The sequence below is a fragment of the Gobio gobio genome (genome assembly GCF_949357685.1).
Source record: "Gobio gobio genome assembly, chromosome: 18".
NCBI classification, from domain to species: domain Eukaryota; kingdom Metazoa; phylum Chordata; class Actinopteri; order Cypriniformes; family Gobionidae; genus Gobio; species Gobio gobio.
In genome coordinates this window covers 22673592-22697825 of record NC_137111.1, presented here as the reverse complement: position 1 = coordinate 22697825, position 24234 = coordinate 22673592, and the positions used below count along the sequence as shown (strand labels likewise).

The window sequence follows — 24234 nt, the reverse complement described above, 5'->3', positions numbered from 1 at the left end:
GTAGGCAAGCCCAGAAATTTTATTTCAGGATTCGGAGCTCAGCTGCTCACTGTGTGCGGAGCGGGTATGTTTTCACAGTACATTATCCTCAAACCAGATTAAATGCTGGTACATAGATAAATAACGAATAAGACCAAAGAAATATGGGCATGAAACATGAACATCTAACAGGCTTTACCTTTCCAGTAACCATTTCTATTAGAACACAACCAAGGCTCCAGATATCAGCAGCACGGCCATGACCTTCACCCTTTGCCCTTGTGATGACCTCAGGAGCCATGTATGCTAGAAAAGACAAAGAAAAGCAATGTTTTTTGTGATAATCATCACAATGCTACAGATTCTAGACAGTGTTATTTAAGTACTATTTATATGATGTTATATTATTTATTCATATTATAATTTGCTTTTATTTGGTTTATTTTTACTTTGTCATTTTGTGTGCTTTTCTCATTTTAGTTTTTTTTTATAATTCTATTTAGCTTTTGTTTTCATTTCAGTTGTAGTTTAAACAATTGAAATTCAAATTAAACATTTTTATTTGAGTTCGTTGCCAAGGCAGCATATTTCTATAATCGATTTTACTTTTTTATTAAATTTTTTTTTATCTAATATTTAACATAAAAAAAATTTAAATTTGGTTTTAATTAACACTGATGCTAGATTGACAGAGTTTAAGCCTTTTAAGCTATACAGTGTTTAACACTTAAATGTCATTTTATATTCCAAATTTCATATTAGGCTATATATTTCAAACCATTTCTACAATTTGTTTAACTTTTTAATTTTATTGACAACTACTGGTGATAAGGAAACTGTTGTTAATTAAATCTTATAAATACTATTTGATTTATTAATCAGAATAAAGCAAAAATAAAATGAAGTAATAGTTCAAGTTGAAGAGCAAAAATTACTAAAACGGACAAAAAAAACGAAACAGAATTTGAAAAAGTACAGAGCTAACCTCAAATTAAAAAGCTTGAACTAAAATTCAAATAAAAACTGAAAATATACAAATAAAAGCCTATTCAAAATATTAATAAATACTATTAACATATATAACTAATACTAAAATAACACTGTAGTGAAATTTTCGTAGAAGGTGTAAAACTGTTCAAGACTCCCAGGAAGCATTTTGGTTTACCAAGTGACCCTTTATCATGAGATATAATTTATCATCATGTACTGGTGATAAAAAACCTTTGGAAACAACTTAAGACTTTATTTTTTTTATAATACATCAAAATCAGGGGACAAAAGTCTAGACTGCCAGCACGCTTCACAGAGTTTTACAACAAAAGGTCTACAGATCTACAGATAGTGCTTTGGTATGCCAGGTGTGGCTTAAGGACACATCACTGTACCATTCAAAAGGTTTGCCATGCTCTCTGGTGTTTAAACCTGGAACTACAACTTTGAGCCTCTCACCTGCTGTTCCCAGTGTGCTGTTCACCTCTCCAGGCATCGTCTGAGCATTGTTCTTTAGCTTCACTGAGCAGCCGAAGTCCCCTAGCTTTATTAAACCAGATGATGTGAGGAAGATATTGGCTCCTGAGGAGTAAAAGATGAACAAAAGTTAGTGATGCAATGAAATAAAAAATGAACTGACATCCACTGACTATCCAATAAATAGATCTGATTCTCAGAATTGTATCCATCATCTCTCTTGAAGAAAATAGTAACCGAGGAAAGGCAATATTGGCGCAAGTAAAGCAATAAATGAAGACCTTTAATGTCACGGTGGACAATGCCGTGTTCATGGAGCACGTTGATTGCCGTCGTGATCTGCTTGCTGTAGAGACGGATGACGTGCTCCTGCAGACCCAGCCTAGACACTTCCTCCAGGGTTCCCTCGTCACAGTACTCCATAAAGATATACATCTCCTCCTGCAGGAGCACACAAGAGGAACAATGATGAATAAACAAAACTGTTAAGCAGACACTGACAAAACCCAAACACAAAATGTTTTACCCTGTGCAACTCAACACCAAAGTAGCGGACAAGGTTGGGATGTTTGATTCCTTCAAAGATCTTCAGCTCATCGGCCGTTTCCTTTATGGTTTTGTGGTCATTGGGCTGAAAGCGAATCTGGAAGCAAATTTAGTTACAGCTTACAAAGTGCTTATACCGCAGTGCGTCTAATACACACACTCACACTGATAAGCCAAAACATTATGACCAGTCACAAGTGAAGCGAGTATCATTGATCATCTCCTAACAAGGCCACTTATTATGATCTGGGTAGATTAGATGGTAAGCAAACAATCAGTTCTCGTAACAAAAAGGTTGGATGCAGAACAAATGGACAGGAATAAAGATCTATGCGAATTTGATATGACAAGGCTTGTAGGTTGCTCCCAGTCAGGCAGTGGTGAGAATTTACCAACAGTGGTCATTGGAGGTCCCATCGATGCATGAGAGCCACGAAGGCTATGCCATCTTGTCCGAGCCAACAGAAGATTTAGTGTGGCACAAGACACGCATAATTTTAATGATGGTTATGGGAGGAATGTGTCAGAGTGCCTATGTCCTCTGTCCACCATTGAAAGCGACTATAATGGGCATGCGAGCGTCGGAACTGGACTTTGGAGCAGCGGAAGAACATCAACTGGTCCAAAAAGTCCTGTTTTCTTTTATATCATGTATGTATACATATGCACCGTGTACCTGGGAAAGGGATGGCACCAGGATGCACTGTGGGACAATGACAAGCTGGTGGAGGGAATGTGATGCTCTCTGCAATGCTTTGCTGGGAAACCCTGGGTCCGGCCATTCATGTCAATGTTAATATGACACATGCCATCTACCTAAACATTGTTGCAGAGCAGGCACAACCCTTCATGACAATGGTGTTCCGTGGTGGAAGTGACCTCTTTTAGCAGGATAATGCACACTGCAGTGTTAATTTCGTTGACAAATAATTTGTGTCATAATTTTCATCAACAACCTTTTTTCACTGACGAAAACGAGACGATAACTAAATAAAAACTAGTGTTGGATGACAAAAACTATGACGACAACTTGCTGTCATTTTCGTCAACACATAAAAACGAGACGAAAATCATGTTAGGGAGGGTCGATTAGGGAAGAGATCCAGTCAGAACTGATATCCTGTGTAACAGATGCACACATTTGATCTGAACGTGCTGATCTAGGGTGAATTCAGGGTGATTGGGACACTTTTCCAAAAGTCATCTCAATGGCAAAGTGTCCCAATCACCCTGAAATCACCCTAAAACCACTGGAAAACACGGCGCTGTTGTGCTTCTACAGGCGCACGCATCCCCAATCCAGCGCTCCAGAGCGGTTCACAATCAATGAATAGCGCACATTTATGCCAGGTAATTGTTTATGAACTAATGCTGATGAATAATGACAATGTTTACTTTACGATGTTTATATAGTAATATGTTTTAGACGGTTGTAACAATGCATATTTTATCTCCTGAACTTGAATGAGCTCCTGCAACTGCTATAGTAAGGCGCATTTCAAAATAATGTGTATTTCGAGCTTGTTTATAATTAAAAGTCACGCATTATATATTCGTTTTTGGTTACACAATAAACTGTATTTAATTTCATTCCCATTTAATTTATAGTCAGGAGGAAAGACCAGTATTTGTCACATATTCAATAAAGTATCAGGATTATAGTTCACTAAAACCATAAAAAACTTCATTACTTGAAGTTAAATAAATGTAACTGAAAAAATCTGATCTGTAATCTGATATGGCCTCCAAACTAAAACAGAAATACACAGTTATAAAAACTATATAGATGTTTTTAAAAAACAAACAAAAAATGTAATTGAGCTCTCGTGTATTTTTAATGTCAAAAACAAAATGATGTCAAAATGTCAGTTCAAGTGACAGTCGGTTATGGAATGCTTAAATGCTTAATGTATTACAATTTAACTAAACTCATTAGATTTTAGGAGACTAAATCTACTGTAGATTTAGTCGACTAAAATCTTATGATATTTAGTCTAGACTAAAACTAAAAACAATTCAGGTAACTAAAATATGACTAAAACTAAATGGCATTTTAGTCAAAAGACTATGACTAAAACTAAATCAAAATTTGCTGTCAGAATTAACACTGGCACACTGCACACATTGTTCAGGAATGCTTTGAGGAACATGATGAAGGGTTCAAGGTGTTGCCCTGGCCTATAAATTCCCCAGATCTCAATCCAATTGAGCATATGTGGGATCTGCTAAACCAACAAAATTCACGGTGGCTTCACCTCGCAACCTACGGGACTTGAAGGATCTGCTGCTAACATCTTGGTGCCAGATACCACAGCACACCTTCAGGGCTTTTTTTAGAGTCAGTGCTGTTTTGGCAGCATGCGGAGGACCAAACAGCATATTAGGCAGGTGGTCATAATGTTCTGGCTCATTGGCGCATATATATATATATATATATATATATATATATATATATATATATATATATATATATATATATATATATATATATATATATATATATATATATATATATATATACAGGAGATATATGAAATAAGATCTTTGGTCATACCACCTACTCCATCTTATGAAAAACCCATGAAAATGTCACAATTCGGGAACATACCTCCTTCATTGCCATCAGTTCACCAGTGTCCACATTGATGCATGTGTAAACCTTCCCATACTGCCCTTCGCCTATAAGCAAAGAGAAAAAGTGTTAAGAAACAGGAACAGGCCTCTGCTTTGTAACGTATGCATTGGTGACCACTCACCTATCTTGTTGCCTCTCTGCCATTTGAAGGTGACCTTGCGCAGGCCCACATGCATGACGTTATCGTAGGACTTGGGGGTGTTGCACACCTGTCCTATGATGTTTCGCTGTCTCATGAGCGCATAGTGCTTCTCGTCAAAGGTGCTTATGGAGCGCCAGACGGCATCCATAGGGCTCTGACGTGCTGCTGTGTCTGTAGGAAAACCAGAGCAGTGGTTGATATAATGAAAATGTACATTATATTTGCAATAAAATTGTTTTATAAAAATGCTGTTACAGCAAGAATCAGTAAATAAATGGTTTAAGTGATCACTCATGTCTCAATGTGGTACATTTAATTTATTAAAATATTTTGGTTAAAATATAACAGTTTAAAAGTTTCAAAAATGTTGTGCTCAAAAGGCTGCATTTAACAGTCATTTTGTGAAATATTATTACAATTTAAATATATTTAAATGTATGAATATATTTAAAAATGTAATTTATTTGGAAGCCACAATACATTTTTTTCAGGATTCTTTGATGAACAGAAAGTCAAAAGAACATTTATAATGATACAAAAAATGATATTCAAAATAAATAATTTTACTGTCAAAATTTGATCAAATCGGAGCACCCTTACTGAATTAAAAAAAAAAAAAAATTTCAAAGACATAAATAAAATATTAAAATCTTACTGACCCCAAACTTTTGAATGGCAGTGCATGTAGGTAAATATTTCTTGTTCTATTGGTACATTTAAATTACAATAAATAAATATAATTTAAATATAATTCTTGCTTGGTGAAAAACAGTGTTGAAAACATTTTACAACAGCGTTTTTGTTCTTAAATTACATATTATAAAATCAACAATTGTTTACGCAATTTCAGAGCAAATACATGAATATAGAAACTTATATAGAATATTGTCAGAAGATGTGTAAAAAATATACATATATATTTAATCTATTTCACCAAGCCCTACTTTAGTCTATCATCTTGCATTACATCATCATTTCTTTTTGATGTGTTCTACCTTTTGACTGGCTGATGAAGTTGCGGAGCTCCCAGCTGCGGCGGGCCGTACTGGTGGCGTCTCCTTTAGGATACGAGGGCTCTGGAGATACACGAGAAAACGTACAAAATGTGTTTATTAAGCATGACACTTTTTTTTTACACAAAGTCAAGAAATGCATCAATACCTTCTCTGTCCTCTGTCGGGCTGGAGTGGCGACTGAGGGATTTAAAATGCAGCTCTGCCGCCACAGATGACAGTCGGTCGTTCTCGTTTACACTGGACCCCCTATGTGGCAGTAAAGAGTCAAATGTTACATAAAGTCACCACCTCCATTCAGAAAAGAAACCAGCTGAGACGCATTGCATGCAACCAAATAAGTAAAAAACATGTTAGGTATGATGAGCATGCTTAAGCCTTACAGCAACACAACAGCGAATGGGAAAGCCAGCTCTATTGAAGCTCAGCAGTGTTAAGCGTCACAATAAGTAGCGTTAACCTCTTTCAAACCATATACAACAACCTCTGCCTCTGATTTTAACATAAACGTTCATAAACAAGTTATACATCAAGCTGCACGTCCTGATTAGACGCATTCCTCAACATATTTTCTCGATCCTGGAACAACTTTCCCATCCGAAAATGTAATCCTAACCATATCCCTACCCCTAAACCTAACCCTACCCATAAGTTTCCCCTTATATCAGAGGGAAATGATAGGTGAATAACACTGATGTAGGAGCACCTAACCCTAGTTGTGAGCCTAAACTTGACATAAACTGTAATCAGAAAAGACTTTGATCCAGAACCACAAAGATATAGTTCTAAAATCGTTCTAAGTATAAAATAATATTTAATAAGAGTCCACACCACAACTATAATGGCACGGACAAACAATATAATTGGAATCACTTTCAGAACCATTTTTTCCAGATGATAAACGCTAAAAACATTGACAGCCAATCAGAATCCATCCTGCTGTAAAAATGTGCAAGCATTTAAAGAGGCAGACGACAAAACTGCAGCCTGAACGATATCGTCCACTGGTGTTCTTCGTGCGAACAGCGTTTAATGTTGCTTGACAGTTAAGCTAATGAACTATATAAATTGTTTATTGTGATTATTATCTTAAAGAAATGATTGCTGTGTTTTATAATACTGTCGTCTGTCGCTGCTGGCATTTATTAGTTATTTTTCCATAGTTATGAGAGAGCTGTGTCAAATAACATTGCTTAACTGTGGTAGGATCACTAGCTGTGTTTACATGGATGCTAATAATCCATTTGTAATGGGTCTAAGAGCACAATCAAAATAAAAAAGTCACATGTAACCATTTCTAATCCATTCAATAGGAGATTGTGAACACTTGATCAGATTTAAAACCGAAATTATAAAGTTCTGCAAATGTACAATGACGCAGACGCACAAAGCTTTATGTGCTCACCGTCACCTAATTAGGACCAGAAATGGATAAATATTAAGTCTCCTTTTTAAAACAATGAAAAGGAAGATGGTTAGTATGCAAAAACAGCAGGAAACTGTAAATTTGTGCTGTGCGCGCATGCAAATCTGACTTGAAGCTTGTGACAAAGACGCACATCAACCTCATCACTTTAGCGTTTATGTTAAACTACGCTCGGATTGATCAATCGGAATGATTTCATTTAAATTGAAACAACAGATGTCCATGTAAGCTTAGCTACTGTAATATTTATTGCTTTTATAATGAGAAGGATGTGTTGTGTGGCACAATGGATATTGGGAGTTGGACAAAATCTTTAAGTCCTGAACTAGAGGCGAGTTGATCCTTAAACAGAACTCTGAAATCTAGTTCATACACTTGAATCAATGTGTATTTTTGTTTTAACAATGTCCCTGATGGCAGCGGGACAGGGTGTTAAAGCCAATGATGCATGGCATGCTAATGCATGGTTCAACAGAGGCTATTAATATGGAAGCGCTGGACACTGTGAAAGTTGCAAAGGTCATAGTTCACTAAACATTTATCATTAAAGCAAATCATCTGCTAAGGGCTCATACAGTATTGAAGTGCACAGCAATGTGAAACCCAGACAATTACTGTGGGTTGATTATACATCCAAACTGGCTGGCATGGAGTTTGAGAAGGAGCGCTTTATCACTTTCATGTACTGAACTTAAATGTGTTCAAAAAGGGGTCATATACTTTTTTTTATTATTCTTTTAAATTTTTTATCCTTTTATTAAAAAAATTATAACCTTTTATAATCCTTTTAAAGATGTTTGTTGTGCTATTATTCAGTCTTTAATAACAATTTTCACCTTTCTCTGACCCTCAAGTGAACTAAACGGGTCATTCATTGCCATGCTTTTTGCTCCATTTCCATGTGAATTGAAATATAGTTGTGCATTTTGCTGCACGTGCGCATGGACTGTGGGTTTGTTGTGTCTAATATAATTTGTGCTGCCTCATCCTGTAACAATGCAATGCCTGCTTTAAATTGTGACACGATCACAAACCAATTCTGTAAAGTAAACTTTATTTCTAACACTGGGATCCTTTTTAATATCATTGAGATACTACTATAGTTATTCATATTTAGAATTAAATAATTAATTAACAATAAGTTTAATATGTTTTAGTTACTTGTTTCATCAATAAGTGTTTTTTGTCAATTTTAGTGTGTTATTTTAGTACAAGTTAAACTAAATTAAAATTAGAAATTCTGCCTTGACAACCAGAATTGTATCTTTTATCTAATTTAATTTCATGTTTATTTTATTTCAAGTAAAAATGTTTTAGTTAACTGCTACATATTAGCACAATGTTTAGAGAACATTCCCACAATCAAAGAGCAAACATTACTCTTATAGTCGTTTCCCTTTAATTTTTAATAATAATAATCTGACATATCCTCATTATTATCACACTGCCATTGTTCTGATTATCCGATAGGCACTGTTGACGTAAATGTATCTGGTAATTTTAATATATTGGGTTTCTGACATGAGAGTTTCTGTTTTTGGCTGTTTGATTTAAAAAAAAAAGATATCTATTTTTATTGAGTTTTTATATTGTAAAAGTTGTAACAGTACGTCTTGATTATAGATTATATGACCCCTTTATTATCACAACATCCAGTGTAAAAACAGCATTACTCAGAAGGTGCATGCTTTTCTTGTGGACGTGGGTAAGAAAACAGAACATTTTACAGAAGGAGATTTTCTGGTACCCGTCATCTTGTTGTTGATTTAAAACATTCATAATGCATTCCGATTTTTGCCAATTTACTTATGAACCCAAAACCCACGAGATATGCTGTTCTGACAAGGATGCAATGCAGAAGATGTTGAAAATGTTGCAAAGCTCCGTTTTGGGTTGAGAACGGGTGGTCCTGACTACCTGATGTCATTGGGCACGCCGCCGGACGATTTGGTGGCGTGGCCGTGTTCCCCTGGGGGTAATGGAGGGGCGGGGCGGGGACCTGGGGGACACAACTGGGTACGCAGATCACACGGGAGACTCCGAGAGCTGTGGTGGAAAAACAGACTGATGGCCTCAGCATTCTGCTTTGGATGGTGCGTGCATGTGTGAAAGTGTTTATTACTAAATATGGCAGAGCTTTGCACATGTTCTAATGTCGGCATACAGACAAAACACACAACACAACGCACACCCATATGAAGCTCCATGTTGCAGCACAGATTGAGGTTAAAGCATTAATACAAGCTACAGCATTAATAGAAGAGTGATGTAGGCCTGGTTTCACAGACAGGGCTTAGATTAAGCCAGGATTAGGCCTTAGTTCAATTAGGACATTTAACTAGCTTTTATAAACATGCCTTGGGAAAAAAAACAATGGCACTGACATATTTTAAGATATGGCAGTGCAAGTTGCTTTCAGACAAACAGCTTAAACATGCATTTTAGTCTGGGACTAGGCTTAAGCATTGTCTGTGAAACCAGGGGTCAATTAATTAAACACAAAACTCAAGGGCATGCAAGGGAAATACATATTCACAAGCATTCACTAGATGTGCTAGTGGTGAAGACTCAGAACATAACCTACCTGAAGCCCTCGGCATGAGATGAAGGGATGAAGAGGTATGGGTTTGGAGGATCACTATGGCAACGGGGGACTTTGACAGGTCGAGGGCTGTTTCGTGGGCCTGATGAAAGAGTTACATCAGATGTCATGATCATTTTGTTATACAAGAAAAACACATACAATGATCAAGACAGGCAAGACATTTATTTTTTACCTACAAGAATACAGTACTTTTATGTCTGTTCTAGGGGTTGAACGACTTTATTTTTTTTTTAAGTCGACATTTATGTGATTAAAGCCGTGTCGATGGCGACTAGTAGCTGATGACGTCATTAATGAACAAATAAGCCTGAACCTCGAGTTGAGAATCAAGCGCGGGTTGCCTCGTGACACAGTGCTGCCCACAAGGCTATTGCTCCTTCAGCTTATTTTGATCAGTTCTTTTGTCTTTGGGTCAGTATATTTCTCACAGATTTCTGCTCGTTCTAAATCAGATACAGATAAAGTAGCGCAATAAAGATGACATTTATATGAATGCATTAGTGAGAGAGCGATTGTGTGTGAATTAATTCTACTTGACAGCATAGTGAAGCTGTAGCTTTTAGTTACTTAGGTTAGAAACTAAAATCTAGAACTATTCAGTTTCTATTTTATTGACAAATCACAGAACAGTGTTGACAATGCATTTCTGCGTAATTGAATGTTTCTGTGTGTGCGCGATCTGCACGTGATGCGTGTGCGTTACAATGCAGCAGCGCATTAGTTTAGAACGGCGATTAACTTACGTGTACAATAAACTGTTTAAAACGTGCATTCACCAGATACATTTTGAGAATCCAGATGATATCTTGTGGAGCGCTCTCGGAGTATGTGTTTATTTGTCATTTTAACTGTTTGGAAACGGAGCGTAAAAGTGGACTTGAAAGATTTCTTATCCTGTTGCGCCCTCTATAGGCCATGAATGATCAGGGACTAGTCGACATCAAGCTTAAATAATGGCAGAGCATTAAAGTCGACTTGTCTGTTCAAGAGCAAGACGAGGTGAAAGAGCTCAATTCAGTATTTGTGTCTTGTCTGAGAAACGAAACGGCGAGAAACTAATTGAGTTCCCTTTTGCGCCTTCTTGTGCTTTTGTGACGATGCAGCACTGACCTGCTATCTGTCCTGAGCTTCAATCACATTTGTTCATGTTCTCACAGCCATGCATTGTTATAATTCATAACAATGTTACCAGCCAACTGCCGATTGACACCATTTCATATACTCGCCAGCAGCGAGAATAAATTACAGACACTGACAGCATTAACAGATTCCTTAAACACTGCAGGGGAAGAGAACACTTACCAAAGTACATACTGCTGACTGGACTGTGCGGTTTGCCAATAACATGCCCGATACATTCATTCATCAGAGCTTGCAGACTCTATAAGACATAATATTAATGATTCTAGACTCAATTGCAAACCAAAACAGATATTAAAACAGCAGGACCTGGATATCTCACCAGAAAGTCATCTTCTGGCAAGGCTGATATAAACGCAGCCTCAATCGCTTGAAGAAAATCAAAGCCCTGTGTCGCCCACCTAGAGATTAAAAATAAAATATAATTTCAAACAACATCTGTGAGCATGCTACAAAGAACAAGGTGGAAATATCATTTATTGAGAAAGCAGTTGGAAATGTTTACTTTGAACATTAGAATCTCTGTGGGATGAAACACTGGCTCTGCTCCAAAACCTAGTGAGCTTTCTACGGATGCAGCATTTTAAGACAAACTTCCTAAGCAAAGGCCGTTCCAAAAGGTAGGCAGCATAAAGCAGGCTAAGATAACTATTTTAGCCGAATTCTAAGGAAACATCGCATGTATCCTTTACAGAAAATGCAATCCCATAGTGCATTGCAACAAACTCAGAAAAATCATACTAAGATGGAAAACTAAAGTGAAGTATAAAAAATATCTACTAAAAATGTTACTCCATATTCGTGTGTGCTGTTTTTTCTAGGCTCAATTGAGTCGACTCCAAGTTCAATGACAGACATCTCAAAATGCAACTAACTATGTAGGAAGTAGACTTCATGACACCCTACTTGTTTTTGTAACAGAACCTACTCACCTTGGACGAGTGCCTCTTCCGCTTTCACATTTTGTGAGGACAAAGTTCATCCACTTCCGGGCAAAAGCGATGTAGCGCTCCCCTATTCGTCGCCTGAACTCTCCCGACATCAGCCGCACAACTTCTTTATGGTACTGCAGGATAAAACAAAACAAAAAAGTGTTGAACTGATGGACTCAAGAAAAACCTTTAAAGGGGTCATGAATTGAGAAATCAACTTTCCCTTGAGCTTTTGATATATAAAAGTTAATGGTAATATAAGAAGAGCTAAAAACGTCCTTGTTACTCAAAGAAAAGCTTTTATTGACAGCTGGCACCGCAAACAATCGATCTGCGAATGTGCGTCCCCGTGACGTCAGAGTTCAGTGAAACGCTGCCTTAACCGAAGAAGAAGAACACCTAATTCCCAGCATTTCAAGAGCTAGGCTCAAAACCAGGGTAGAAAATAGCCTATTACTTATTCATTATGATGTTTTTGTATGTAAATAGCATGTGAACATCATAAGTTGACCTCAGACAATAGTATACTTTTTTTTTTTTTAAACAGTTCATGACCCCTTAAAATGTTAGCAGGTTTCATATTTGACACTGTAGCTTTGAGGGTTTTTTTCCCCCCTGAACTCCTTTAGTCCCCTGTTGTTGAGCTCACACGGCTAATTAATGTAAACACTGATATAAAGACAGCACTTAAGGAAATTAAGGCTAGCTAGCTAATTACTAATTAGACTTTTATCAGATTCAATAAAGTAAGAAACCCATCAAGATGTTTAACCATTGGGCTATATCTCCACCTCACTACTAGCTCTTTTTAACCGCCTTAAAACATAGGGAAGGAAACTAATGTCTAATAGATTTGTAAGCTAATTAAAGTTGGCATAAAATGGAAATTATGATCCTCTTTTCTTCTCTATTGTGATGTGTATATATCCGAGTGAAACAGAGAGGAAAGATGTTGGGACGGGACTTGATTTGTCCATCAGGATTAGACCATTTGGGTGTTTTCAAACTGCGATGACGTGTTTTGTGAGCGGAGCCTACCTGGTGGCAGAAAATGACAGTTCTGCAGAAGCTGTCTATGGAAGTCATGGAATAATTTTTTTTGTTTTTTTTAAAGGTAATTTCAAGTTTAAACCTTACAATTCTGACGTTTCTTCTAAGAATTGTGATATAAACTCACAACTGCGAGAAAAAAGTCAGAATTGTGAGAAGTTATAAGCTTAAATGTTATCCATGTATATAATGTTATAGGTTTAAATATTATTTCAGGTTGTAAGTGTAGGACCAATGCATTATGCTTCCATATGAACTGCATATGTGAATATGATGTAAATCTATGGTTTACATCAAATTCATGCTTTAATAGTAGACTAATCATCACAGGTTTCATCAGTCCAGTCTGTCCGGAAATCCTAAATTCTTAAAAGTCCTAAAATTTTCGACTAAAAATGACGTTAGGAAAAAATCTATTTGCTGCGGACTGTGCGCAGTACTTGGTGGCCTTGTTGTCTGCCTAAATGAAATATAAATAAACATAAAAAAACTAGTAGGCTATTTGCAGTATATTAAATGGTTTTTGACATTTTTATTTTTGACTGAAATGAGTCTCTGACAGCGTTGCATCACGTGCACCTGCGCAATATCATAGCCTATGATTTCCGAAAATATAGTACTATGTTGTCAACTAGTGATATCATCACAAGAAATTGAGGAATATGCAACATAATTTAGACAATTGTTTTTGTCATGTATTATAATAACTGACAGACACTATCATTTCAGCCGCTCTGTGCAGCCCGAACATAGAATAGACTATTAACGTAAAGCTTTTACTCTTAAACACAAAAGGCACGTCCACTTTAATAAAAAAAGGAATATTTATTAAACAAGCCAGATCAAGAGCAGAAACGAAATAAAGTGCATAACTGAATAATAAAGCATAGGCTCAAAACTAATACAAAGAGTGGGCACAGCGCATCGCGCATTAGGCTCCAAATAAAAAATAAAATAATAAAGTGCCCAAATCCAATAAATAATACTAGAAATACATTTGCAGTTTGCACAATAATAAAAGGGAAGGGGCCACTCAAAACAGACGGGGCAACCTAACGCAGACAAGTTAGCTTACCGTTTTTAGGTGATATGACATGTTTGTCGTCGAGCTGTGATTTGCAAACTGTTGCTTGCGAAATTTGCATTAGACTTATTTCCCATTTTCTTTTCTTTTTTTTTAAATGCTGCCACACTGCCGATGTCTTTGTTGACATGGTAGAAGAGGACTGACTAGGAAAATGCTCTCACAATTAAATAATTAATATACAGCAAATTAGCGTACTTCAATCTGTCTCTCTTCTCCAGTGGGTTGGGCTAATCCAAAAGAAGTTAAAAACAAGTGGGGTGTTCTGAAGACAGAAAGTTACCTGAGAAACAGGGGTGCTCTGAAAACACCCCCATTAGCAATTAGAGCATTCCACCTGATGAAATGAACGAAGCAAAACTGTTGAAATGAACACGGCAAAAAAATCGACCAATCAGAATTTTGGTCGAGCCAGAACGTCTTGACTAATAATCGACTGGGAGATTACAGCCCTACCATTTTTATTGGCTTGCAACCAAAAACATTTGCTTTTCGCTTAAAAGGGCATCTTCGACGAGGGTATTTTGTAAAAATTCAAACTATTTTTTGTTTTGTTTTCGATTCTGAAATCCAAAGGCACAACAAGACATTTTTTCTCTTATTCCGTGGATCTCGGCCATTTTCCTCCACTTGTACCACTGTTTTTCTGCCACCACACAATGCACACACAACCGCAGTGGCGTAACTGTGACGTCTGCCTCAAACGGTCTATTGATTGGATTGTTGTTGGCGGTGCACACATCATCAGAGAATAGATGTCATTGCGAGGGGTGGGGGGCATTAATACTTTTGATTAAAGATAATGTAGGGCACATGAATAATAAAAAAGATGTCAATTTTGATTTCATGGTGGCTTTTGACTCTGACCTCAAAAGCGAAGTTGTAGCCCTGAATCATGGCCTCTCTGTAATACTGCTGCAGTGTGGCCTTCTCTGTCTCCTCCACCTCAGCCTCAAACTCTGACATGAACATGTATTCCACACGGTCGATCGCAGTATTGATCTTGATGCACAGCTGGAGAGCCTCATTCTGAAACGACAGAAAAAGTTCTTTAAAAGAGCAGCTCAAACCAAATTTGCTTTGCAAACATCCGGTTTGCTGATGCATAGTTATGGGTTTTCATATCACATAATGTAATTTGTGTCTATGGAGCAAAACCGAAAGTCTTTGTGCTCCTTAAACCTGGGATTTCCATGTGTATTGGTATTGTGTGAGAAGATTCAAGTGCACAATCCATTTGTTTGCTACATCAGCAAGTGACACAGACTGAAACTCCTGGATGATGTGATATGAAAGTGGGTCTCCAAAAATTCCAATGATAGTCAGAAAACAAGTACACGTTAGCTGATATATCAGAAAACACAAATTGGGACCACAAAATATAGTTTGTTTTTCTGGGGTTGGTCTGCATCACCTTGAGTTGTTCCAGGGCGCAGACGATAAGCGGCTGGCTGGACGTCTGCTCTCGGCTGAGAGTTAGAGTTTCTTCCATTGATTGCTGAAAAGCTTTGCGTTGTGTCATCAGGAGGGCCGACTGCATCACAACTAGCAAGAGATTGTCCACCTAGAACAGTTAAAGTGAGAAGATGGGTTTCTTTTCTCCAAAGACAGATTAAAAATACATGTATTTTACAATTACAACTAAGCCCTTTTGAATTTGTTATTTTGCTTTTGGATTTTTTATTTTTTTTTGTATTTCAATTATATATTTATTACGGCTGTCAATTTAATACGTTAATTTAATAAATTACTTATGGGCAAAAAAATTATGCGTTAAAATTAACGCATTTAACGCACCTACCCTGCCCCAGACGTAGGTCATATTACATGTCAAACAGTTGATTGATGATAAACATGAAGTAGGGCAACAATTCACTGTGTGATGAAGCCTATAGAATGCGGTTAAAATCCCCCCTAAAATTCAAGATATCAGGGTAAAAAGGCCCCTGTATGAGTTTGTCTTACATTTATACCCCAAACGACAGGCCTATATTTAAGCAATATCACAATGTTTTTGTCCCGAATAGCACAAGTGCAAATGTGATATTTATTGAAATGTTGTATAAAATCAATAAGTTAGTAGTTATTTTTTAGATACAATACTGGCTGCTTTTGCTAAATTTTGCCAATTAAAATATTAAGTTCAAGTTCTGTTTATTTATATAGCACTTATAAAACAGCCACACGACTGACCAAAGTGCTGTACATGGATCATCACACTAAAGAAAAATATAAATGATAAACACAACTAAAACACCGTAAAAAAGAGTCAGACCCCAATTTAAACAAAACTAAATGAATATATAGAATAAAACCAAAAAAATCAAGGTAAAGACATTAAAACACAACCAAAACTATAAAGAAAATTAATTATAAGCTATGGAACACAAGTGCATTTTTAGAAGAGACTTAAAAGTGGTCAGGGAAGGGGCTAACCTAATTTCTAGAGGCAGATTATTCCACAACCGCAGCCCAGCCACAGAAAACACTATCCCCTATGTGTTTATTTTATAGTTATTTACTATAAAACCAGAGCAGAGCATCTACGTGTTTGTTTTTCTGAATGAATCCGCGTTGAGCAAATCAAATCGAGTGAACCAATGATTCAATGGCCCATTCATAAAGAGAAACACTTCAGTCCTGAACTCATTCGTTCCATTCATTTAAACGAATCAAATGAATGCAGGATAATATAGTTGTGGTCAGAATTATTGGCACCCCTGGTAAATATGATCAAAGATGGCTGTAAAAATAAATCTGCATTGTTTATCTTCATTGTTTTGATCCATCATTCAAAAAATTTGCAAAAATCTAACCTTTCATTGAAGTAAAAGAATTGAAAGCAGGGGGTAAATCACATCATGAAATAAATGCTTTTCTCCAAAACACATTGGCCATAATTATTGGCACCCTTTTATGAAATACTTATTGCAACCTCCTTTTGCCAATATAACATCTCTGAGTTTTTTCTCCTATAATGCCTGATGAGTTTGGAGAACATCAAACAAGATTTTCCTACAGCCACCTTCTATTTTGTGAAGCTCAACAATCTTTTGCTGCACATCTATGTTCTTTGGTTTTACTCATTGTGATGAATGATTAAAGGGTTACTTCAGCGATTTAGCATTAAGCTTTGTAACAGTAGAAACCCAGTAGTATATTTGAATGATCGTGCCAAAAAAAAATTAACATTAATGGGAATATACTTCAGAGATATTTTACTTATGAAAAATTCTAGGGGTGCCAATAATTATAGCCAACGTGTTTTGGAGAAAAACATTTATTATTTCACAATGTGATTTTTCCCCTGACTTTCCATTGTTTTACGTCAATGAAAGGTTAGGTTTTTGCGAATTTTTTGAAGATAGATCAAAAGGATAAACAATACAGATTTATTTTTTATATCTTTGATCATATTTACCAGGGGTGCCAATAATTATAACCACATCTGTACATTAAAAAGGACCATATCTAAATATATATTACATATAATACATATTAAACGGGCCATACCTTCATGGCACGTAACGTGTCCACAGTCTCCATCTGAGGCACCAGTTTGAGCACAGTGCCATCCCACTCAGCCCAGGCGCCATCGGCGGCCGAGTCCGAGAATCCATGCTTGCTCATGAGCAGATAGGCCTCGTCTTCTGGGATCTCATCTGGCTCTTTTGAACAGTCCTTTCCAGCTGCTGCATTTAACAGCTGCAAGATGACCAGCCGCTGCTCCATCAGATCACTAGGGACAAACACCTGGAGCTCTTCCAGTCCTGGGATTTGGACCTAAGAAAAGAGACATACTAAATTATTTAGCATCTGTCAATAACAGCCTTATCATTAATATAGAGAAACGTGTTAATTACTTTGACGTAATTCTTGGCCTTCAGAGCTTGGAGGAGAGAGGGTACTCCACTGGTTAGGCTAAATTCTGCAGCAATCTCAAGATCCTGAGTGGGAGTAAAGCAGAATGTTAAAACTGTCCGTCACAGTGACAAACCACAGTGTGAAGACAGGTGAAACTGCTGGTGAACTCACCTTGCGCAGCATCTTAGCAAAGCCCAGCGCTTTAGACGCTCTCTCCCTGGCTTCATGGAAGAGCTCTTTGAGCGATCGACTTGTCTCGATCACTGAACGCCTGCAGGGAAAGAAAAAAACAGGGATAAACTCAATGTATTTTTAATAAAAATCTATTATCATTGGGGTAAAATATACCTATTAGGCCTGTCAATAGATTTAAAAAATTTAATCACGATTAAATCGCATCCTTTTTGTGTGAGATGGCAAGGCAAGTTTATTTACATAGCACATTTCATACACAATGGTAATTCAAAGTGCTTTACATAGAAAAGGTATTAAAATAGTGATAGAATAATCACAACAAGAAAAAAGAAATAAAAATAACGTAGCTTAAATAATTTATTAAGAAAAAGAATAAATAATCGTATTTAACTAAAGGCTAAAATAATATTCCTGCCTAAATTTGGGGCTCCTCTGTCTGGGCAAAAAAGTCAAGAGATTTTCGGTTCATGAGACACACTAGTAGCAGCCCGGCTGCCTAGTGACCTCCGACCCCTCAATGGAGTGGAGTCCTCCCCACCGTCTGCCTCTGAAGGCTTTCAGCAATACACCAGCCTGCATCCAAGGACCTGGTGTTCCACACTCACGTCTGAGTGTGTACATAAACTCACCGTCTCACTTCCCAATTTTCTCAACTGTTCAGACCAGACAGCCTTAACCAAAAATAAATAAAATCTTAACCAAAAAATAAAAACAAGGATAATTAAAACAGATGTAAAGAGAATTTAAAAGAATACAATTATGATATATAGATCAACAGATGCATAAGAAATAGAAATATCATGCATCAGAAATAAAAATAACTAAATTTGGGGCTTTTCTGTCTGAGCAGATTTTCGGTTTTTGAGACACACTAGAAGCAGCCCGGCTTCCTAGTGACCTCCTGCCCTTCAATAGGGAGGAGTTTTTCCGACACCTTCTGCCTCTGATGGCTTCCAGTGTCCCTTCGACCCCTCAATGGAGTGGAGTCCCCCCCACCGTCTGCCTCTGAAGGCTTTCAGCAATACACTAGCCTGCATCCTAGGACCAGGTGTTCCACACTCACGTCTGAGTATGTACGTAAACTCACTTCCCAATTCACTCAACTGTTCAGACCAGACAGCACTAACCAAAAATAAAATAAATTTGTAACCAAAAATAAAAACAAGGTTAAATTAAAACGAAGATGATACATAGATAAGAGCAAACATACAGTGGCACTAAGGATGTCACAAGTACCGGTACCAAGTCGTTACTGAAATTATAAAAAATGTGACGATACCAGCATTTTTGTAGTACCGGTAGTACCGACTCCTGAGTATATTCGGTACCCGCAGCTGCGTTCAGTGGCTTGCGTGTTTATCTAAGAGCAGGGCTCCAGACTGTAGCCGAATATATACTAGTGTCTGTGAATATTATACTGCAAAATACTATTTAAATATTACTCCTGCATGTTCTGCGTCTCTATGTGAATGTCGGGCGATGCGCGAGCGCGCACACACACACACACACACACACACACACGTGCGCGCGCTGTCTTTGTAGTCTCTGCCGTGTGTCACTATATGAGTACACGAACGCATAAACTGTCACTTCATGATAATTTTACTGATTCATTTGAGAAAACTTTCATTCAGTTAAGTCTTCATGGCAAAATAAAAGTTTGGTTTAAAAAAAAATTTAATTGGCAATATATTAGGCTACTTTTGTAGCCTACAGTAGATTTAGCTACGTCTCTATGTAATAATAATACTTCTCTACTACTAATAATAAATATGCCTATTTGGTCGATTTCTTTTTTTTACTTGATTTTTTTTTATTTATAAACAATGTTGTTTACTTTTAAACAGCATACAGCCTTTGACTGTTTATGTATTATTTACTTATAATGATTATCATCACAAATAATAAACTTAATACATATATCATTTTTTTTTTTTAAATAGTTAAATGAAAAATAATAATAATAATTTAGCTGTGGTACCGAAATTGGTACCGAGTATCATAACATTTTGATGGTATTGGCAGGGGCGGTCTAGAAAATGTTTCGTGGGGGGCCAGGCTGGGGCACAGACTCAGAGAGGGGTGGCACATTTAAATACATGTAAACAGTGAAGCAGTATACATAGCCCTACACTGGAGGTAATAATACTGTATATTATTGATAACAAAACGCATTATGAGTGGAAAGGAATTAAAAATCTTAGAGCAACTTCAAATGTGATATGAAATAACAAATAACTCAACAGTAGTAGAAGCACATGGGCTGTGGTAAATGCAATGCAAGCAAGATTTTTTCCATTATAGTTGTATATAGTTTTAAACAAGATGGACCAACATAAATGACAACAGTAGAAAGGCTTTTGAGCTCAACAAGAAGCTGTAGCAGTGTTTATTCATATTTATATTACATTATAAATATAGGCCAATTATTTTTGTTTCCCACAGGATTTTGTGAGACTGTGCTGGGTAGACATTGGTCCCTCTAGGCTAGGGGATGCTCCCCAAAAGAAAATTTTGTTCATTTTAAATTTAAATACATAAATCTGGTGCATTTTGAGAGAAAATTAAGGGACTAGATCCATGAAGAAATTTGTTTTTTGTAAACAATTTTGTACTTTAGTAGTAATTTATTTATTGGTTGCATAGATATGAATGGTGATGGTATAGGGCACATAAATGATAGTTCATAAATGGGAAAACATTCAAAAGTGTGCATTCAAACCATCAAAAATATACAGCAAAAGCGGTTACCTTCGTTGAATTAACTTATTTCTAGAATAATTAATGGGGGCCTGTAATACATATTTATTATGTGAATATTTAGGCTACTAGGGGTGTAACTTCAAATTACTCATGGTTCAGTCTGTATGTGCTATATTCAGGGGAAAAAGAACTACTGTCAAATAAAAAAATAAATAAAATAAAAACAAATAATCTAACTACGCAAAAGTACAAATAAATACAATCAGAGCAAAGATACTTATAAAATAAACGGTGCTTTTCAGGTTTTTCTGGTAGGTCTAACATTAGTTCTCAGGTACAGAAATTGAATATCAGTAGGCCTAATCAAATGTAAAATAGCATTGCATATTTGACTATATAAATTAAAGATTGTTATTAAAGTTACAAAAGCTAGGGCAGTGAGTGATTTCCTTGTCTTTTGTTGTTTGATTAACATTAAAAACACAGACAGCAGGAATATTAGTTTGCTAGAATACTCAAGACACTCATGTTGACAATTTGTGTGTGAATTTGTCCGTTTAAGTGCAAGACTTTAAAGAGACCCGCTATCTGAGACGCGGGTTTACGCGCTTCGGATGAGCGCACACACGCGCAACTTCTCATTCCCGTCTTCTGGCTCCTGAATTGGCTAAGTTTTAGTTTATTTTTGTGCGCAAATGGTTTTTTATAAGCAACCACCGCACTTCGCCGTCCGTTTGCGCCCACTATTTACTCCCATAACACCACGTCACTGTAGAGTGGTATATATATATATATATACACATACATACATACATACATACATACATACATACATACATACATACATACATACATACATACATACATACATACATACATACATACATACATACATACATACATACATACATACATACATACATACATACATACATACATACATACATACATACATACATACATACATACATACATACATACATACATACATACATACATACATACATACATACATACATACATATACACACACACAATGCCAGAGCAACAAAAAAAGTCACCGTTTGGATTTAAATAGGCAAATGCTTAAGAGTCTATGATTGGATCATTATTGCAGTGATTATTATGAATTTAACATGTTATATATTTGGCAACAGTTCTTCTAAGTGTACAGCTTTTACATTTGAAATCTATCTATTGCTTCTCCCTATAACCCAACCCATGTTCAACAGATTTCAGATGAGAAATATTTTTTTTCTGAAATTAATACATTCGATTTGATGAAATGAGCACGTTCCACAGGCTTTGTTAAGTCTAGTGCAGTGTTTAAGTGTTTTCTCATACACACCTGATTTCATCTGAGGCAGTGCTATCATCTGCACACTCCCAGAACTCATTGCCACTCTTCTGAAGGCCAGCATCCAGAAAGTCACCAGTGGATTTTAGGAGCATGCCAGCAATATCACTGAAAAATACAAACATACAGTAATGCTTTTGTGCACTTCACTTTTGATATGGCTGTTGATTTGCATCTAAATTCCAACACAATGATTAATAATTTAATAATCAATAAAATGAATACCATAGAAATGCTATTCTTTAAACACATCCAGTGGGGAATGTAATTGAAACAGCTAGCAAGAGAAAAGACTAACCAAAAGAGTTTCCCAGACTGGGCTTCTCCACCCCGGATGTATGGAGTGATGACTTTGGTGAAGTTCCACTCCTCCTCCAGCAGGTTCTTCAGGCTGTGGGAGGCTTGAGGCAGCTGCTGTAACATCTGGATCCAGCTGCGCATATAGTCAAAGTACACCTGCATGCACAGACACACAGACAACATTTTTTTGTCTGTTTTTCTATATAAAGCTCATCTCAGATCATTGCTGTTCATGATGGAGATGTTGCTGGATTCTTCTGAACAACATTTTTAGGTAGCACTTTACTTCAATAGTCCACTTTAGACATTATATTTAAACATTCTACTAACTATAAGTAACTTTGCAACTAAATGTCAAATAACTTTCAGAGTACTAGTAGACTGTCTGCTTAATATCTGCTAATACTTTATTTCGATTGTCCCCCAACAGACATTCTACTGACTATAAGCATCTTTGCAACTACAAGTCAACTAATGCCTGGCTCACACTACAGGAGTTTTAAAATCCTATCCGATTGTAAAATCTGGTTGCAGCACACACTTCAGGAGAATCTTTGCAGATTTTCTTCCCTCAAATCTTAAACATGCTCACACTACAAGATTTGAAATTCGTGAAGCATCACACACTACAAAATGTTATTAAGATTATCGTGCCAGAGGAAGCGCGTCACGTAATCTACGCAGCAGATCGGAATCGGGAAAAATGGACACTCTAAACCGAAACCTTGCTCTATCAATAATGATTGTTTGTTGTAAAAAACAAAACAAAAGCGGAAGAATAAACGAGTGTGGATGAGAAAATGGTTGGGAAAACAGGATCAACACGGACTGTCAGTTCTTCAGCGAGAAATGGAGGTAAAATTTACCTTATATTACAATCATAGTGTGCTAGAATGTTTACCGTTATAATATTGCCTGCCTAGTTCAAAAGCGACAGTGTTACCTTTTACAGTGTAGATTTGTGCTGTAATATGAAAATACAATTGGTGCTAGTATAGTATGTATTATTAAATGTGTCTACTTATAAGAAACAATGGTTTGCAGCTTTCTCTCTCACACACCGCGCGCGCGCGCACATACATAGGCGTAGACTTGTTTCCTATTGGCTATTGTTGTGACCGTACTGACGTTATTACAATCTTGCTCATCCCGATAAATATCAGACATGTTTGATATGATCGGGGCGAGCCCGATTTGTGTGAGAGCAGATCGGGAGGGGCAAGATTTTATCTGTGAACGTCTCACATTACCAGATAATCTGCACGAACATCGGAACCGATCGAGGTCGTGGACAAGATTTTTTCTCCGAATCTCGGGAGGGGAAAATCGGCCATAAATCGGCCTAAAACTCCTGTAGTGTGAGCCAGCCATAACTCTCAGAATAAGTTAATATGAAGTTGCAAAGTTACTAATAGTTAGTAGAATGTCTAAAATGGCCTATCAAAATAAAATGTAACCCAATTTTACAGCTAAAGATTCATTTTTTGTTCCCATTAAATCATTAGATTTAGGCCCAATCCCATTTCTACCCCTTAGCCCTTCCCTTTCCACTTCATTTTGCGCATTCACGTGAAGGGGTAGGGATATCTCGAATTCTCTTTTGGCTGGAGTGGTAGGGGTAAGGGGGAGGGCCAGATAGCCCTTCAAACAAAAAAATTTCAGGACCACACTTCGAACAAAGGGGTATGAGGAATTTCCCTGCATACACCGACTACCGTGCTGCTAGAAAGAGTGTAGTGATGTTGCCACTCGGGATCGATCACTTGTGCGTCGCCTGGCAGCCAGTTTCTCTGTAG

The 24234-nt window shown here is 36.9% G+C and overlaps 1 protein-coding gene across 6 annotated transcripts in view; it reads right to left on the bottom strand.

Moving 5' to 3' along the window:
* The window catches only part of map3k4 (mitogen-activated protein kinase kinase kinase 4), a 55395-nt gene that overhangs the window by 2484 nt on the left and 28677 nt on the right, over positions 1-24234 (bottom strand). For 2 of the 6 annotated variants that reach the window (XM_079843241.1, XM_079843243.1), the window contains exons 6-25: positions 22437-22594; positions 22130-22246; positions 18055-18154; positions 17883-17966; positions 17533-17802; positions 15434-15583; positions 14887-15048; positions 11886-12019; positions 11276-11354; positions 11116-11194; positions 9793-9892; positions 5931-6031; positions 5765-5845; positions 5429-5473; positions 4749-4940; positions 4601-4671; positions 1973-2089; positions 1728-1887; positions 1429-1551; positions 179-285 (exon numbers count right to left, since the gene is read on the bottom strand). In XM_079843241.1, the coding sequence (XP_079699367.1) occupies positions 179-285; positions 1429-1551; positions 1728-1887; positions 1973-2089; positions 4601-4671; positions 4749-4940; positions 5429-5473; positions 5765-5845; positions 5931-6031; positions 9793-9892; positions 11116-11194; positions 11276-11354; positions 11886-12019; positions 14887-15048; positions 15434-15583; positions 17533-17802; positions 17883-17966; positions 18055-18154; positions 22130-22246; positions 22437-22594 (2430 nt within the window). Of the gene's footprint in view, positions 1-178; positions 286-1428; positions 1552-1727; positions 1888-1972; positions 2090-4600; positions 4672-4748; positions 4941-5428; positions 5474-5764; positions 5846-5930; positions 6032-9125; positions 9255-9792; positions 9893-11115; positions 11195-11275; positions 11355-11885; positions 12020-14886; positions 15049-15433; positions 15584-17532; positions 17803-17882; positions 17967-18054; positions 18155-22129; positions 22247-22436; positions 22595-24234 lie in introns of all 6 variants that reach the window. The other 4 variants (XM_079843242.1, XM_079843244.1, XM_079843239.1 and 1 more) reach the window with 3 other exon arrangements.